The sequence below is a fragment of the Danio aesculapii genome, chromosome 17, assembly GCF_903798145.1.
Source record: "Danio aesculapii chromosome 17, fDanAes4.1, whole genome shotgun sequence".
Classification (NCBI taxonomy): Eukaryota; Metazoa; Chordata; class Actinopteri; order Cypriniformes; family Danionidae; genus Danio; species Danio aesculapii.
The window spans coordinates 25,755,879-25,773,450 of record NC_079451.1 but is presented as its reverse complement, the minus strand read 5'-3'; the positions used below and the strand labels follow the sequence as shown (position 1 = coordinate 25,773,450).

At 35.2% G+C, this 17,572-nt stretch overlaps 1 protein-coding gene across 2 annotated transcripts in view; it reads right to left on the bottom strand.

The window, feature by feature from the left end:
• The window catches only part of rcan3 (regulator of calcineurin 3), a 45,733-nt gene that overhangs the window by 4,546 nt on the left and 23,615 nt on the right, over positions 1–17,572 (bottom strand). For both annotated transcript variants that reach the window (XM_056476606.1, XM_056476607.1), the window contains exons 2-3: positions 8,236–8,409; positions 1,954–2,125 (exon numbers count right to left, since the gene is read on the bottom strand). In XM_056476606.1, coding sequence (XP_056332581.1) covers positions 1,954–2,125; positions 8,236–8,409 — 346 coding nt within the window. The remainder of the gene's footprint in view (positions 1–1,953; positions 2,126–8,235; positions 8,410–17,572) is intronic.

The following is a 17,572-nucleotide window of genomic DNA, read 5'->3' as shown; positions in this document are numbered from 1 at the left end:
TCTATGGAAATATTCCTCAGAGATTTTGGTTCATATTGACATGACGGCATCACGCTGCTGCAGATCTTGCTGCAGATTTGTTGGCTGCACATCCATAATGAAAGTCACCCGTTCCACCAAAGGTCCAAAAGGTGCTCTATTGGATTGAGCTCTGGTGACTGTAGAGGCCCTTTGAGTACAGTGAACGCATTGCCATGTTTAAGAAACCGGTGTAGGATGATTTGCGCTTTGACATGGCGCATTATTGTGCTGGAAGTAGCCATCAGAAGATGGGTACACTGTGGTCATAAAGGAAATGACATGGTCAGCAACAATACTCAGATAGGTTGTGGCGCTGATACGATGCTCAATTGGTACTAATAGGCCCAAAGTGTGCCAAGAAAATATCACACACCACAATTACACCACCACCACCAGCCTGAACCATTAATACAAGGCAGGTGTACCTAATAAAGTGGCCAGTGAGTGTTTGTTCTGATGTCAAACTTTTGAATGGTAGTGCAGGAATGGAACTTTTGTATAACTAAATAACTGCAGTGGTTTTTATTAATTGTTTATATTTTATTCTTTCATCTTAAGTTTAGATTCCTTCTTTTGTACTTGTAATGATTTGGTTGTGTGCTTTTGTCATTTTTAGGAGCATTTTTTCCCTAAAAGGCTACAAGGACTTTAATGTTAGTTTTAGTTTTTATTATTCCAGTTTTAGCTTAAACTAAATGAAATGGCATATATTTTGCTTGGCAACTAGCTGAGGTAAGTTTTAGATACAGTATATTTATTACTTGCATCTTTTTAAAGATTATTTAAACTACTTTCTTTATCCCTATTTTAGTTTCATGATTCTGGTTTTAGTTAACTATAATATGTGCTAAATTAAAAAAAAACTTGACAAAACATACTTTTTGATCATGAAAACATGTCACCAAAAGTAGTCTGATAGATTGTCAATTTAAAGGCAAAGTTCATCCAAAACTCAAAAATCTGTCATCAACCATCACTTGATCCAAACCCATTTGTGTTTCTTTCTTTGTTAAACACAAAAAATATATACTGAGGAAAGCTGAAAACCTGTAATAATTCATTTAACAGTACTTATTTGTCCTATTTTTGAAGTCAACGGTTACAGGTTTTCAGCATTCTTCAAAATATCTTCTTTTTTTAAAATAAAGAGTTCATAAAGAAACTCATAAAGGTCTGGATCCACTTGAGGGAAAGTAAATAGTGAGTAAATGTTCATATTTGGGTGAACTATCCCTTTAAGACTGCCATCCTTTACTTTGAATGCTTCAGGAGTTCTTTCTGCAGAAGTTCATGTGTGTTGTGTTTCTTCACGGCTGGTGTGAAAATGTAGTTTGAGTCAGTTAGGACAGATGGTTGGACATATTTACCCAGCCTGTTTGTTAAGTGTGGGAGTTTGTGGCATATGTTCATATAATATGCATGTGTGTGTGCAACGTTCTAACATCATATAATCAGTAAAAACACCTTATTATCTTTATCTCAATGTGTCAAAAATGCAAATCTGTGCCAGTTTGGTTTATGGCTAGGTGTGGGATAGAAAATACCTTATAGGAAGTGTGCACAAAGGCAGCAGTACAAACATGTGCGGGTGTGTGTGCATGTTTTTGTGACATATCAGGACACAAATGTGTATAATAACATGGTTATGACAGTTATTACAAGGGGATGGTGAATTAAATCATTTAAAAGCTTAGAAATGATACAGAATGAGTAGTAAAGTCATGTAAAGCTGTTTCCTGTAAGGGGTAGGATTATGTGTGGGGCAATAGAAAATACAGTTTATAAAGTACATAAACAAAAGAAACCTATCAAATGTCCCCACTACTCACAAAAACAAACCTGTGTGTGCATGTTTGTGTGTGTGTGTGTGTGTGTGTGTGTGTGTGTGTGTGCGTGTGTGTGTGTGTGTGTGTGTGTGTGTTTGTTTAGTACCTGGTCCCAGTTTGGCCACAGCACACAGCAGGTCGTAGTTGATGACAGGTGTGGCGTCTTCACTCTGGCTCCATCCCACAGGTGGAGACGCAGGTGGAGAGATGAGGAACTGCTTGACCGGCTGAGGTGGAGCCAGGTACGCCTTGTCCACATCGTCTCCCGAATTCTGCACCTGTGGCCACAAAAGTAGACCAAACAGTAAGAACAAACCACTCACACTCTCTTATTTATCTAAATATACCCTGCCAGCTAAATATAGCACAGTTCAAGTTCCAGATCAAATCGATTTGAAGGAGTACTGGCACCATAGTTACATCCCGCTGACGGAAATGAACTATTATTTCAGGATTCAAAGAAACACTGTGTCCCAGATCAGATCCAGACACACAAACATGTGTCCACTCATTCTGAGTACACAATAAAACACGCGGCGCACACATACCACATGATGATTGCAGAAACATAATTGTGTCCATCTAATTTGATGATTAATGGAAATGATGGTTAGTCACAGAGAGAGAGAGAGAAATAGTTTGAACAGTTTAAAATCCATTACGCCTATGGAATACCCCCACAATTCACCAAAAAACCCTGTGTGTGTATAATGTTTTGAGAACAGTGTGTTCTGTGATTATCCCCAGCTGAAAGAGCTCAGAGAGAGGAGAATGACGATCTAATATTAAACTGACAGGCTGAGATGTCAGCTCATGCTGCTTCCCATAATTCTCCTAGAACAAAGTCAAAGGCGATGTGTTAAATGAACCAAACTTCTTACGTTACTCTCTTAAATCATAATGTTATAGTGCAGAGATGACCAATCTAGGGCCCCAGGGCTATTTTGTATCGTTTGATTTGGCCCACCAGAGGGAAAATGATTGGGATGGATTGGGAAATGCCTTTAAAACATTCCTATATTTAATGTAACCTTTTGTTTGTTTGTTTTACTGTTGAGCTACAAAAAAGCTCAGTGTTTTAACTAAAAGTAGTAATTGAATCAGATTTTTCTTTAATGTACATACTATCACTTAACTAATAGGGGACAAAGCAGAAGACAACAGCGTGCAAATCAAGGCAAAGGCAGGTTCAGCATGACTAGTGTATTCGCCATTGAACTCCATTGTTTGGATTTTTTAAAATTCATCCATTTATTTTTCTTTTCGGCTTAGTCCCTTTATTAATCAGGGGTCGCCACAGTGGAATGAACCCCCAACTTATCCAGCACATGTTTTGCACAGGCCCTTCCAGCAGATGTAACCCATCACAGGCAATTCTCATTCACTCACACACACACACACACACACAACGGACAATTTAGCTTACCCAATTCAGTCTTTGGATGGGTGGGGGAAACCGGAGCACCCGGAGGAAACCCACACAAACACAGTGAGAACATACAAACTCCACACAGAAATGCCAACTGACCCAGCCGGGGCTTGAACCAGTGACTTTCTTGCTGTGAGTCGACAGCGCTACTTACTGCACCACCGCTGATTTTTAAACTGTTTTTTAAAGGGCACCTATGGTGAAAAATCTACTTTTCAAGCTGTTTGGACAGACATGTGTGTAGATATAGTGTATAGACAGTCAAATTGGGGTGATATAAACACACCCAGTCCTTTTTTTTCAAATTTAACAACATAAAAACGGTGGACCAATTGGAGCGGTTTTCAGACCGACCGCAACTTAGGAGTGTTAGTGTGGTCCCCCCGCCCACTGAATTGATGGACAGCTGCATATTAACATGTCCCGGTAGTCACGTGTATAATCATATCAACAAGAGAAGACGTGCGCAAAGCAACCGGGAATAAAAGATGTGTTCAGTTTGCTAGGATCATCAATCATCATCAAATGTGATCAAGAGTGAGTTTCACATGTTTAAAATGTTTTAAAACAGAGCATGTGTGTAATGAATTACAGCGATTTACTTCAGCTTTACTTCATCAGCACAGCCATGTGTCAGAACAATTATAAAAGAAGACGCTTCAATCCTGCTTTGTAGACGTTAAATTAGGTTTATTTTGTACATTAACATAACAGATATCCATACAGCAGTGGAGATTAACCTGTAGCCTGTCACATATGTGTGTAAAAAGAGTGCAAAGCTAAACGTGTGCGCACTCTGTGTGTGTGTGTCTGCGCTGTGTATGTGTGGGTGTGTATCTGTGTGTGCGCGCGTGAACTTTGTAACAACATTGTGTGAGACTCATCGTTGCAACTCCACAACAAATGCAGCATCAAATACTAATTGGTAAGGTTCTTACTGTAGTATTTCTCACAAACGCTACATGAGATCTGCTTCCTTTAGGTCTGTCTTTTGTCTGACGCAGCCGAGGGAGGAGATTAAGGCACGCTGAAAGGCACGTAGAAACGGTGGGCGGGGAGGACTAGCCTTAAAGGCGCAGTACAACAAAACCACCACCCACTGCAAAAATGTATAAAAGAGAAACTTATAAAGGGTATAATAAATAATTTGAGGGGTGTTTTAAGCTGAAACTTTACAGACACATTCTGGAGACACAAAAGACTAAATCTAATATTAAAAATTAAATATTAAATCTGAAAAAAGGAGTAACCTTGGTGCCCTTTAAAGGTTTTCTGGTAATAAGTTTGTTAAAACAATATACATTTTCCAAAAATTAGATTGCATTAGTAAATACGGTTGAGGTAATTTTTCTATTTATTTATAAATATTATAAAATAAGTTTGAAAATTACATGCCAACTTTAATGTAATACAGTTTGCTATATTTACTTTCAGCCCACAGCTCAGGCTTGAATTTTGGCCCTTCACATGAAAAAGTTTGGGCACCCCTGTTCTAGTGAGTACAAGCGTCCAGTGACTGCTTTTATTTAGACTTGGTGTTAATATGCATTATTGGATAATTGTTATTACTGGATTGGATATGCACAAGTGGATGACTCTAAACACAGGTGTGTTCAGGGGTTAAATTAGATTTTTCTTTTATTTTGTCCACTTTTGACAAACACCTTTTGTTGCTGTTTGCATAGTGTCAAATGTGCTCAAACAACAACAACAACAAAAGACCACCCACAGTACACCTACTGTACTCTGCCTGTTGACCTAACAGGTGATCATTATGGGATATACTGTGTGAAAGCAGAGCAAAAGCAAGGTTATTCCTACTTCCCTGCATTTTACCAAAACACACAGATTGCATTAAAATGGTAGCTGCCATTAGGCCTGTGACAATGATACACATTTTTTTCTACTGGTGAAAGATACAGCAGTTTATATGGTGTGTGATAAGCGCAATAACCATAGTTCGTCATAATCTAATGTCTTCGGTCCTAGGATCAAAAGCCTCTAGATGGAAATAAATTAGCACAGCTTCCAGCGCTGTTGTATGTGCATTACACAAGCTTTACAGTGTGTAGTTTTCGCAAGGACCTGTGGATCGGGACATAAAACGATTAATGTGGCTTAATGCATTAATGAAATGTTATATAAATGCAAAAGCGCTATACAGTTTGTTAAAAACAAGCAAGTAGTTGAACCCTGAATACAAATATACTGCATTAAATGATGTTAGGCATTATCCTCTGAGAGAAAATAAGGTTTAATGTGGCTTAATCCATTAAGACCAAATTCTGTAAACGGTTTATTTCTTATTTTATGTAGAGGAAAGCAAAAGTAGGTTATGACTGCAATGCAAGAATAAAGTTTTTCATAAAACCAGTTTCTCACATTAAATTATTCGATGTGCATAATGGATTAAGACTATATTACAGGGCTAGTTCAGCTAATAAGTGAATATTCTGTTATCATTTACTCACCCTTTACCTGTTTCAAACCCATATGGGCTTCTTTCTTCTGTTAAACACACAGGAAGATATTTTAAAGAGAGCTGGAAACCTGTAACTATTGACCTCAATAGTAATTGTTTTTCCTACTATGGAATAGTAGGCATAGTTCTACATCTACAGCAGATGAATGATGTATGGGGGTGCGGTTAACCACTAATCTGTGGGATTTGTTGCTTCATAACCACGGTAAGAAAAAAAAAAATCGATACCATCACCGCTGTAGCTGCCATCCAAATGGTTTGTTCATTCAATTGTGCTTCTGAGTTGCAATGAGCACCAAAGTGATGTATACAGTGAGGAAAGGCTCTCGAAATCCAAAGACAGGTGGTCACAAGACACTGGAATGCACGATAATATAAGGGTGGAAATGATTGTGGGCAAGTGATCAGATCACTGAGAAGCTGTGTCAAAAGCAGGTAGAGTTGGATATATTGAAGCAATGAACTAAACCTAAAGTGAATAAACATGTAGTGCTTTTAGTTGAATTGGCTAGTAACAGTAATTGCAGTATGTTCACTTCTTTATTGTATCCTTTTGTTATTCCTTTTTTATATTACATTTAAAAATGCTTAAATAAAAAAACTACATACTATAGGAAATCTAGTTGTATGTAACAGAAAATATGACTGGAAGTGTTATAAAAAGACAAACCTCCAAACAAGGGATAGAAAAAAAAGCCCAGAAGCGACCTGTCTCTTTGCTGTAGGCTTTGCTAGATGTAAAAAAAGGCATGTCAATTTAACAAGTGCCAAAATGTCATTTTTTTTTAACATGTCTGTGTCTAGAGATTTTATTTTCATTTAAATGGAGTTAACTTGTTAACAAAGGTCCGGCAGCAAAACCACACCTCACTTTGTTTTCTTAACCATTCACCTATTCCCTAAAACCTATTTCAAGAGTTCACAATTAGCTGATGATTGATTATAAAGCTTGTTTGGCATGCTGTCCCGGGAGAGCTCATAAGATCCTCGAGCCCGGGGCTCTCTCCCGTTTGCAAGGCAAGAGGGGAGTTTGAGCTCAGGTAGATGTCAAGAACTCCCCTGCTGTAGTATCTAATGAACAGATAGTGATTGCTCTTAAGAGATAGCTACTTACTAGGTGCCCGAGTACTTGCTAGATGTGGATTAGTCAATTAACTTAAATTGGATGTTTTTGGATGGTGGGAGGAAATCCGAGGAACCTGTGGGGAAACCCATGTGAGCATGGGGACTCCGCACACCTTCAATCGGGGAGTCCAATCACTCTACCAAAATATTACAGAGACGGAGACCCTACTCTGAGTCTCTGGGCATCATCGTAGGACGTCTGATCAACCTACCTACCCACTTACTGTTTATCCTCTTACTTCTCTTCCCCTTCATCTCACAGTTCTCTTACCATTCCCTTCATCCCTACAATAAGGTCTAGCTCAAAGTGTGGTGTGGTCCATGCCAGCGGACCCTTGTTTGACATGAATATGTGAATATAGACCCAGGAGTTAGGAAAGGTTGAGACGTTAAGAACAGGTGACAATAAATGAATAAAGACTTAGACTAGTACATGTTTGCAAACAATAATTGTAAAAAATTTGGAACTGATAAAGATATATATTTTATAATGTTACAGTACACTGACTGTCAGAAGTGATATTCAATTATTGATTTTTTTATTCAAAATAATTTAATTATTGCTGTTGTTTTGAACTTTCTGTTTATCAAACAATTAAAAAAGTATTATGGTTGTATAAAATGTGTATTGTGGGCGACGCAGTGGCACAGTAGGTAGTGCTGTCGCCTCACAGCAAGAAGGTCGATGGTCGAGCCTCGGCTGGGTCAGTTGGCGTTTCTGTGTGGAGTTTGCTTGTTCTCCCTGCGTTCGCTTGGGTTTCCTCCGGCTGCTCCGGTTTCCCCCACAGTCCAAAGACATGCGATACAGGTGAATTGGGTATGCTAAATTGTCCGTAGTGTATGAGTGTGAATTAGTGTGTGGATGTTTCCCAGAGATTGGTTGCAGCTGGAAGGGCATCCGATACATAAAAGAAATGCTGGATAAGTTGGCGGTTCATTCCGCTGTGGCGACCCCAGATTAATAAAAGGCACTAAGCCGACAAGAAAATGAATGAATGAAAATGTGTATTGTATAATAATAGACAGCACAATTGTTTTCAACTGATAATAACAATGAACGTTTCTTCACCAACAAAATCAGCCTATAAAAATAATATCTGAAGGATCATGATCTTAGAACCGTCAAAAATAATCAACGTTTTAAAATAAGAAAGGTTATTTTTAATTGTAACAATATTTTAAGCATTTCGAACAGACCTTGGTACTATTTTTTGACTAGTGCTTGAGGGCCCTCAGACTCACTATGATTCAGAATATCAGCACACGGATTTGGAACATTATGAAGGAGAACTTCCATTTCTGTGTGAACCATCCATATACAGAAAACCCAAAGCAAACATTGGCACACTGACCTGTGCAAAGTAGAGTTTCAGTTTAGTGCCATTGAAATCCGATTCGTGGAGCTCGATGCGAGCGCGTGCAGCTGCTTCTGGGGTGCTAAAGCTAATCCGAACTCTTCTGAAGCTCTTGAACATCTGGAAAGACGTCTGATCATCATAGATCCTGAACAGAGCCTCAAACCGCTCCTGAAGAGAACAAAGCACAGTTTATAACTACAATAATGAGGCATAAAATAACCCAATGTCTATAACCCAGGGTTATTAAACCCTTTCTAAACTCAAATTTGAGCATTTTCAAGCACATTTCAGGAGCATTTTCAAACTTTTCCAGCACTTTACTGGTGTGGCAAATTACATACACATACATATTTCAACACATTATATCGTATGTTTGGTATAGTATAGTATAGTACAGTACAGTATAGTATAGTACAGTACAGTACAGTATAGTATAGTATTCTAAGGGGAAAAAATGGTTGCATGTTTGGCCCGACAATTGAACTATTGTCATTAAATAATTATCATTACCAATTTAGTAAGATAAATTACTCCAAAAGCAACACAGTGACATTTTTAAGCAGTTTTAAGCACTTTATTCACTTTCAAAACCTTGAAAACTTTAGATTAAAATTTAAAGCAATTTAAACGATTTCCGCATGTATAAACCCTGCAAACCTTATGAAATTTCAAAATTCTGCGCATGTTAAGTATAGTGTTATCATGTTATTATGTACCCTAGAAGTAGAGAGCAGTAGGCAGCAGAGCTGATGTAAATGGGATTAGTCAGAAGCGTTGAGGTGAAATATGAAGTGTGACCTTCAGTGTGCTGATGGAGAAAGTAAAGAGAGAACAGTGACAGGAAGAAAACTTAAATAAAGGCTCCTTTAAAGATACTGAAGTAGAGTTTAGATTTAACCAATATAATGCTTCATGTGCCTTGATGATGTCGGATTAATCGAATTAAAAGGACCTTTCATCCAAAAATGAAAACTACCTCATCGTATACTCACACGATTCAAAGGTTAATGAACACAAAACAATATATTCTGAAGAATGTTGGAAAAAAGCAGCCATTGACACTCACACTGGACTATAAATCAAAAGAAATCTATGGAAGTCAAACATTCTACTGAATATCTTCCTTTGTGTTTAACAAAAATCAAAAAGATTTGGAACAAGCGCAGGGTGAATAAATGATTTTTCTGTTTTTGTGTGTGGAACTATACTTTTAAGTGTTGTTTAGGATATAAAGGTTTTTTTCTAATATTAATTCAAGTATTAGCCTTAAGAGGAATATTCAACATCAAACTGATGATATAAAACAAGAAAGAAAACCTTGTGTTAAGGTCAGCATAAGGTCCAGAAATTCAAGAATATCAAACAAGCAAGAGTGCCACTTTCTTGAAAATCTGCATTTGAGCATGATCGCAATTGTGATCTTATTTGTTGAAATGATTCATAAGATCGGTAAATACTTGAGAAAGTTTTATTTGAGACATAATATTACCTGTATTTTGCAATTGAAAACAGTTCCAAACTAAATTTACGTGAACGTGTGCATCTCAGAGCAACACTACAGTGTTTTGTTCCAGAATGAATCTGTTTTTTTGAACAAATCAATTGAGAAAATCATTCAGCGTTTCATTCACAAAGTCCCTTGTTTTGTTCTTTAATGAATCAGTCATTCTAAACAAATCATTTGAACGATTGATTCAATGATTCACTCATTAAAGGGATAGTTCACCCATAAATGACAATTTATTCACCATTTACTTGCTCTCAAGTGGTTTCAAAGCTTTACGGGTTTCTCTAATCTGTTGAACACACTCAAAAGATGTATATATTTTGAAGAATATTTCATAGTAAGAAAAACAAATACTTTGGAAGTCAATGGTTATCAGTTTCAGATTTTTCTTTTGTGTTTATGTTTATGTTATAAAAACCCACCCAAACAGGTTTGTGACAAATGAAGGATAAGTAAATGATAACAGAGCTTTGGATGAACTATTCAGAACTTGATGCCACCTTTTACTTGTTTAGTGGATTTATTTATTTATCAATGGCAGGTACAAGAACACACTCAGCAAAATATTCTTTAATAAAGGCTATCAAAATAAATCCCTAAAGTTCGAGTTATATTATGTTTATGTTCTCTTCCATTGACTTTTTGTCTCTCATATGACTGCATCTGTTCCCACACACAAACAGGCTTTGTTTTGAAGTGGAACTCGGTGTAACAGGAGGATGTGTCAATCACTAATTCATGTGTGGCGTTGAGCGTTTCCTGCGGGTGGTGTTGACTTACACACTACCCGGGTGGAGGAGTGGACATCCGCCTTATGACATGCCAGCTCTGTGTGTCTCTGTGTGTGTGTAAATGAGAGCGTGTGTGTCATGTAAAATAAACTGCATGTTTGCCCAACTAAACTTACAGGCTGATTAGTGCTGGTTCTGCCATGCTGTCCATCTAAATTGGCATAATATGTGGTGAAACTTGTTGACCGTACATGTTTTTTTTTCTAGTGAAAGTAGTAAAGACACTGTGTAAAATGAAGGGTTCCACACAATTCCTTCATATTGTCTCAACACAAATCGATGAAATTAACTTATTCGTTAAGTGGATTGAACATAAAACAAAGTTTTGCCTAAAAAACCCTCCAGAATTGTGTTGTTTCAGCTCATTATAAATAAGTCGTTTAAACAAGCAGCAAATAATCATTTTTGAGTTGACAGTACATAAGTTTTATAGACAAATTTTAAAATACTTGGAGTAACTTTTTGAAGATTGATATGACCAGTCACTGAAGAGAAAAACAACACATTTTTTAACACATTTCTAAACATAATAGTTTTAATAACTCATTTCTAATAACTGATTTATTTTATCTTTGTCATGATAACAGTACATAATATTTTACTAGATATTATTCAAGACATTTCTATACAGCTTAAAGTGACATTTAAAGGCTTAACTAGGTTAAACAGATTGAGTAGGCAGGTTAGAGTAATTAGGTAAATCAATGTATATCTGTCACGATCACCAGCGATCTAACCACCATAGATCACTGGAGAACATTCACATAAACTACAATCTTGCCTTAAAATGAACTACAGATCCAGTCATGCGACACACACACCTGCTCCAAGTCACCATTGATTACACTCTCACAGCTGATGCTGCTCACTTTGAGACTCTCATGGCTGAGTCTTGTAAACTGATTGTGAACATTACGACACGTTTTCCTTGCCTTGTCCTGCCGTGTTTTTGACCCTAGCCTTGTTTGTTTTGTTTGTTTACGTTGTATGCTGCCTGCCTTCTGACTTATCGCCTGTTATTTCGACTATGACTCGTTGCCTGTACACTTCTGTTCCTGTATTGATCATTGCTTGCCTGATCATTCTGTTTAATAAAACCTGCAAAAGGATCCTCACTCCATTGTCAGCGTCACTTCACATTACAATATCAATGGTTTGTTAAACCATCAGAAATATATAAAGCTTAAAGGGGCTAATAATTTTGACCTTAAAAATCTTATTAAAAAAAATTAAAACCTGCTTTTATTCAAGCGGAAATAAAACAAATAAGACTTTCTCCAGTAGAAAAATATTATCAGACATACTAGGGCTGGGCGGTATATAGAGTTCTGGGGATATATTGATATGATTCCCCAACGTAATGCGGAATTATCCAATATCTTTCATATCGATATGGTTTGAGGCCACACATGCGCATTCTGCACAAAACACCACTCCAAGGGAGCACGCGAGCACTTCTTGAACAAATGTGCACATGTAAAAATGAATGATTCACTCCATGAGTCATACAAAACATTCAAAATGAACGAATCGTTTAAGAACGACCCATCACTGACGCGACATGGAGGAACATGCAGTGCTGGTGTTGTATCGAAATCTGACTCCCCTCGCGTCACACACTGACTGCAGCTATCACAGCGGTTTATCAGATACCTTTTATCAATCATTTCTTCTGCAATTGACACCAAGAACGAACATAGAAGCCTTGTCAAATTGACAAGCAGCACCTGAATGTGTTCAAAAGAATTAAAAAATGCCAAAATAGGACGAATTTATACCGCATTTTGAAAGTGAAACCACCTCATATTGACTGACTATAAGTTCAGTATTTATTACATGACGGTTTCTTCTTTACATTTACATTATAACACATTTAGCTCTGCGCTCTGGTCTGTTATAATCACTGTTTACGCTTATATGCTTAACCAGCATTTCATCACAGCACTCTGAAACAATTTCGTTACTTCTTATATTCATAGTCTATTCATTTTCATCTCCTTATTTAATATTTAGTAAAACAAGTTTGGTCAAAACAAAAGAAAAAGTGTAGGAGTTTATACATGAAGTGAAATACTCATCTTCAGATATCTTCGATATATGCACTGTTTTATAATTGTGCACAATACATACATGTAAACGTGTAACTAAAAAACACATATACAGTGGATTTAATTGTTTATAAATCACACAACTGTGGTATACAGGATTACTTATAACAACACTGTAATTGTGACATAAAATACTGTGTTTCATATTTACATTTATTGTGGTTCTTTTCTATCCTACAATACTTTTTGTTGCATTACTATTTAAGTCTGTTGATTTTTTGCTCTGACAATGTAGCTGTGTTTTCTATGGTTCCGTTTTCTTTGTTATTTGCACAACAGTATATGTATAGTGTTAAGCAGAAAAAAAACCTGAACTGTATTTTATTTATCAAAGATTTTGTGCAGCTGTTATTTTCTGTTCAAAATAACAAAATATTTTGTGCAGCTGTTAATTCAACCCCTGTGTTTGAATTATATTTTGTTCAAAAATTGTTTAATAAAGTTTAATAAAGGCTTTATCTCTCAAGTAACTATTTATGGGAAAATACCGGATATATATCATATACCGTCATTCCTCCTAAATATACGGAGACATGATTTTTTGCCCATATTGCCCAGCCCTAAGACATACTGTGAAAATTTCCTTGCTCTGTTAAACATCCTTTGGCAAATATATAAAAAAAATAAATAATTCAATGGGGGGCTAATAATTTTCCAAATTATGTTTAACCGAGCAAGGAAATTTTCACAGTATGTCTGATAATATTTTTTCTTCTGGAGAAAGTCTGATGTGTTTTATTTCAGCTAGAATAAAAGCAGTTTTTCATTTTTTAAACACAATTTTAAGGACAAAATTATTAGCCTCTTTAAGCTATTTTTTATTCGACAGTCTACAGAACAAACCATCATTATACAATAACTTGACTAATTACCCTAACCTGCCTAGTTAACCTAATTAATCTAGTTAAGCCTTTAAATGTAACTTTAAGCTGTACAGAAGTGTCTTGAAAAATATCTAGTAAAATACTATTTACTGTCATCATCCTCCTAGGGCTTGAGTGTCCACATACGTGGCCAGCACAGTTTAGCTCTTAAGTGGCTATTTAAAATACTTTGAATGTTTTATATTTTGTTACAGACATACAGTGTCATCCTGAAACTGTTTTGCAGCATATGAAATGTCCCAAACACTGTTTTTAACTGTCCAAAATGGGAAAAAATTATGTTGGTTTTACTCTCTGATAGTCAAAGCAAGTAAAAAAAAAATTCTGTTAAATATGCATTAAAAAACATTCAGGAAAAAGGGTTTCATGTAAATTCGGACCACGAGTCCACAGATATGGACATAATTTTTCTCTAAAGAGTACATCATATCAAAAGATGATACTTAGATATATATTCTAATTACGTTCCAATAAGCCCAAATAGAGAAGTAAAAAAAAGAGAAATAAAAAATGCATGTAAAAAAACACCTTGGGCCTTAAGAGGATACGGCAAAGATAAAATAAATCAGCTGTTAGAAATGAGTTATTAAAACTATTAGGTTTAGAAATGTGTTGAAAAAAAAAAATCTTCTCTCCGTTAAACAGAAATTGGGGCAAAAAAATAAACAGGACAGGGGGGCTAATAATTCAGACTTCAACTATATGTATATATATATATATATATATATATATATATATATATATATATATATATATATATATATATATATATATATATATATATATATATATATATAATTAGGTCGTACTGAAGCAAAACAAAATAATGGTAGCAGTATTTTGCATGAATTTAAATGTATTATCTATTTCTCATCTTTCTAAAGATGTTCGGTAAAAAAAAAATATTTTTATAAATATATCGGTTTAATAAATCTGTTTCATTCAAATACACTAAAATATATAACCTATACTCACTGAGAAATTGATCAAAACATTTGAAATGGGGTGTACTCAATTGTGCCAAGCACTGTATACTTGACAGATAGAAAGTTCGATCTTTTTTCTGAGAATGTCATTTAGTGCAGCAAAGTTTCCAAATCATCTTGTTAGGTATATTTACAGCAAGAACAAAATTAGCTCAAATATAGAATTTTCACACATTTTATTATAATTTTAAAACTTTACACTTTCTCATTATCAACAAAACCACTGTTATCATTTATCAGCAATATGTTTTAATAATTCAAAACACATTAAAATTTTGCAAGCTATATTATACAGTTCAACATAAACACAGGTCAGAGAGTGTTTTTTTTAAACAAATGATTCTGAAACTCTTTTATAAATTTCCATGTTCCTTGAAAAGTACACACATTACAGCTGTTGGAGCTATTATAAACTATTACTGAACTAAATATAGTTAGAATTAATGAGGGCCAAAAGAGGTTTCCCCTCAGTGTGTTGCTGGTAGATGGACACACACTACAAAGACTTCAAAGATCACATCAGGATCCGATAAAACAAAAGCTCATTATTTACCCTGATACCAGCATTTCACAGGCCTCTTTTCAAAGGAGCATCGCAGATAAGTGATCAGGACACCAGTGTGAGTGTGATGTAAGGCCAATGTAATGCTATTATGCAACAGCACAGGTGCAAGGGTGTGTGTGTGTGTGTGTGTGTGTGTGTGTGTATGTATGTAGGATCAATTCACACCTCCACCAATCACATGTATTACATGTCCTTTTACCTGCCTGGAAAGCATAAACAGGTGGCGCCACATGAGATTACTGTAGTCAACAAATTAAACATTTACAACTACTGATGGAAAAACTGCAGAAAATGTACACATGGACAGAAAATTAAGGGACAACTTTAAGATTTACTAGCGATGTGCTTGAGCAAAACACTAAAAATTGTTTTATTACATAAACCTATTAGATTATATTTAAAACACAACACTGTCATTTAGGTTTTTTCCCAGAAAATGACAACAAATAGCAAATGTTTTGATTTGCTGGGATTGAAAAACAGGTTTATTCTACTAAATATTGATTTCTTCGCTCTGAAGTTGGTAATTCAAAATGAATAGAAATGATCAGTAATTTACTAACTAAAACAACATTTATTTTAAAATAATTTATTTTACTGATACACATAAATCCAAAGAAGTTGACAAACTGTTCTTTCATTCATATTTTCAATAGCTGTACAGCAATATTAAACAATAAAAGTAAAGCTCAATACTAAAAAGCCGTCTATTACAAATGATCTTTAGCTGATACCATATTAAAAATTACGGAATCATTTTTCATGTGTCTATTTCTTTAATGCAGCAAGTCAAAAACGACAATGAACATTACATTAAATTACAGTAAGCTAAATTTAGTTCTTTTGTAATGTTTTGGAAAAGTTTCTGTTCCTGTCTGGAAAACAGGACTGCTATTGAGGTCAAACATTAAAATCCTTCTGTCACGCGTTAGTGCACAACTGCCCATGAGTGTAAAATAGCAATTCACAGAAACAGAATGCACATGACTATGAGATTAAACTGACTTAAGACATTCCTAAAACAAAAAGTGTCAGAAAGGAGTCACAGAGGTAAAGATTCACAGAGAGAGCTTTACAGAGGTGACACTCAAAATAAAAAAGACTCTACAAGCCTCTTAGAAGCAAAGAGTGCCAGAGAAACTCACTGAGAGAATCACTTCAGAGTCAGTGAGAGGAAGGCAGAATCATGAAGGAAAGATCAGAAAAGCAGGATTTGTTTGGTGTGTGTCTAAAATGCATTTAGTTGCTGATTGAATGAATTAAAGTAAATTTAAAATTAAGTAAAATAAAAACTAAACCTTTTTTAAAAAACGTGAGAAATGCATTTGTTTTTTCAACTGGTGTGCACTTACTGTGCAATCATTCACAGTTCTTGTTTGCACCTTGACAGTTTATTTTAATGTCCTGAATAGATTTAATTACAGTAGATCAGAAAAACATCTCTTACCTGTACAATGTCAAATTCTAATTTAATTTGTCTCATACACAGTTTAATATGCAGTGAAATGCTTATACAACTTCCTGTAATCCTAATAAGATTATAAATAGTGGAGTATAAGACGTAAAAACACGGACAATTTTAGATATAGCATTAGAAGTTTTAGCCATAGGAAATAAGACCAAATATAAAATAATTAAAACTTTAGATATAAAGAATATAGCAATAGAAAAGAGAAAAGATGTAAAAAATCTTAGCTATACAAACAAACGTAGAAAATGTAGAAGTACCTAAATAAAGTGCCTGGTGCTGTTTATTTTAGTATGATCATTACATAAATACATGATATTAAAATAGCATTTCTCTAGAGAAATAGTAAGAAATATTAATATTGCAGTACTCAACTGTATTATACAGCCCTAAATGTCACATGCAAAAATTATGTTAATAATTCTTGAAAGACTAAGCACTGAATACTTTTAATCACATTTGTTTTAGCACTGCATATTATTAATATTTCTCATATTTATGCATTGTTTTATATATGGTACCTCTTTATTTTGATGGTCTATTGGAGTATTAGTAGACTGTCTGCTTAATATTAGTTGATACTGCTCCTTCAACAGACATTTAACTGACTATAAGACACTTTGCAATTAGGGATGCATGATATATCGGCGGCCATATTGATATCGGATGATGCTATTTTTATTGTTATCGTAATCGATTCGATATCAAAATTAGGCTGATATCTTTAAGCCGATAAAATACGTAATTGTCCAGAACTGCCTGCTTTGAGAGCATGAGAGAATCTTGCGGGAGTGCAGTAATAAAAGTGTCAAATGACTAAAAATTGAGCATTACAGTAACACTTTTTATTGGAGAACATTTGAGCTGCTTTCAGTTCTTAGTTCTTTCATTTTGATTTTATTTAACTTGTATTTATTTGACTTGCTTGTTAATTAAATCCAGTTTTGTCATTTAACCTATTATTTTCATGCAACAGTCAAGTTTCTTGTTAATTTGCTATGAAGAAAAGGAAAGAATTAATT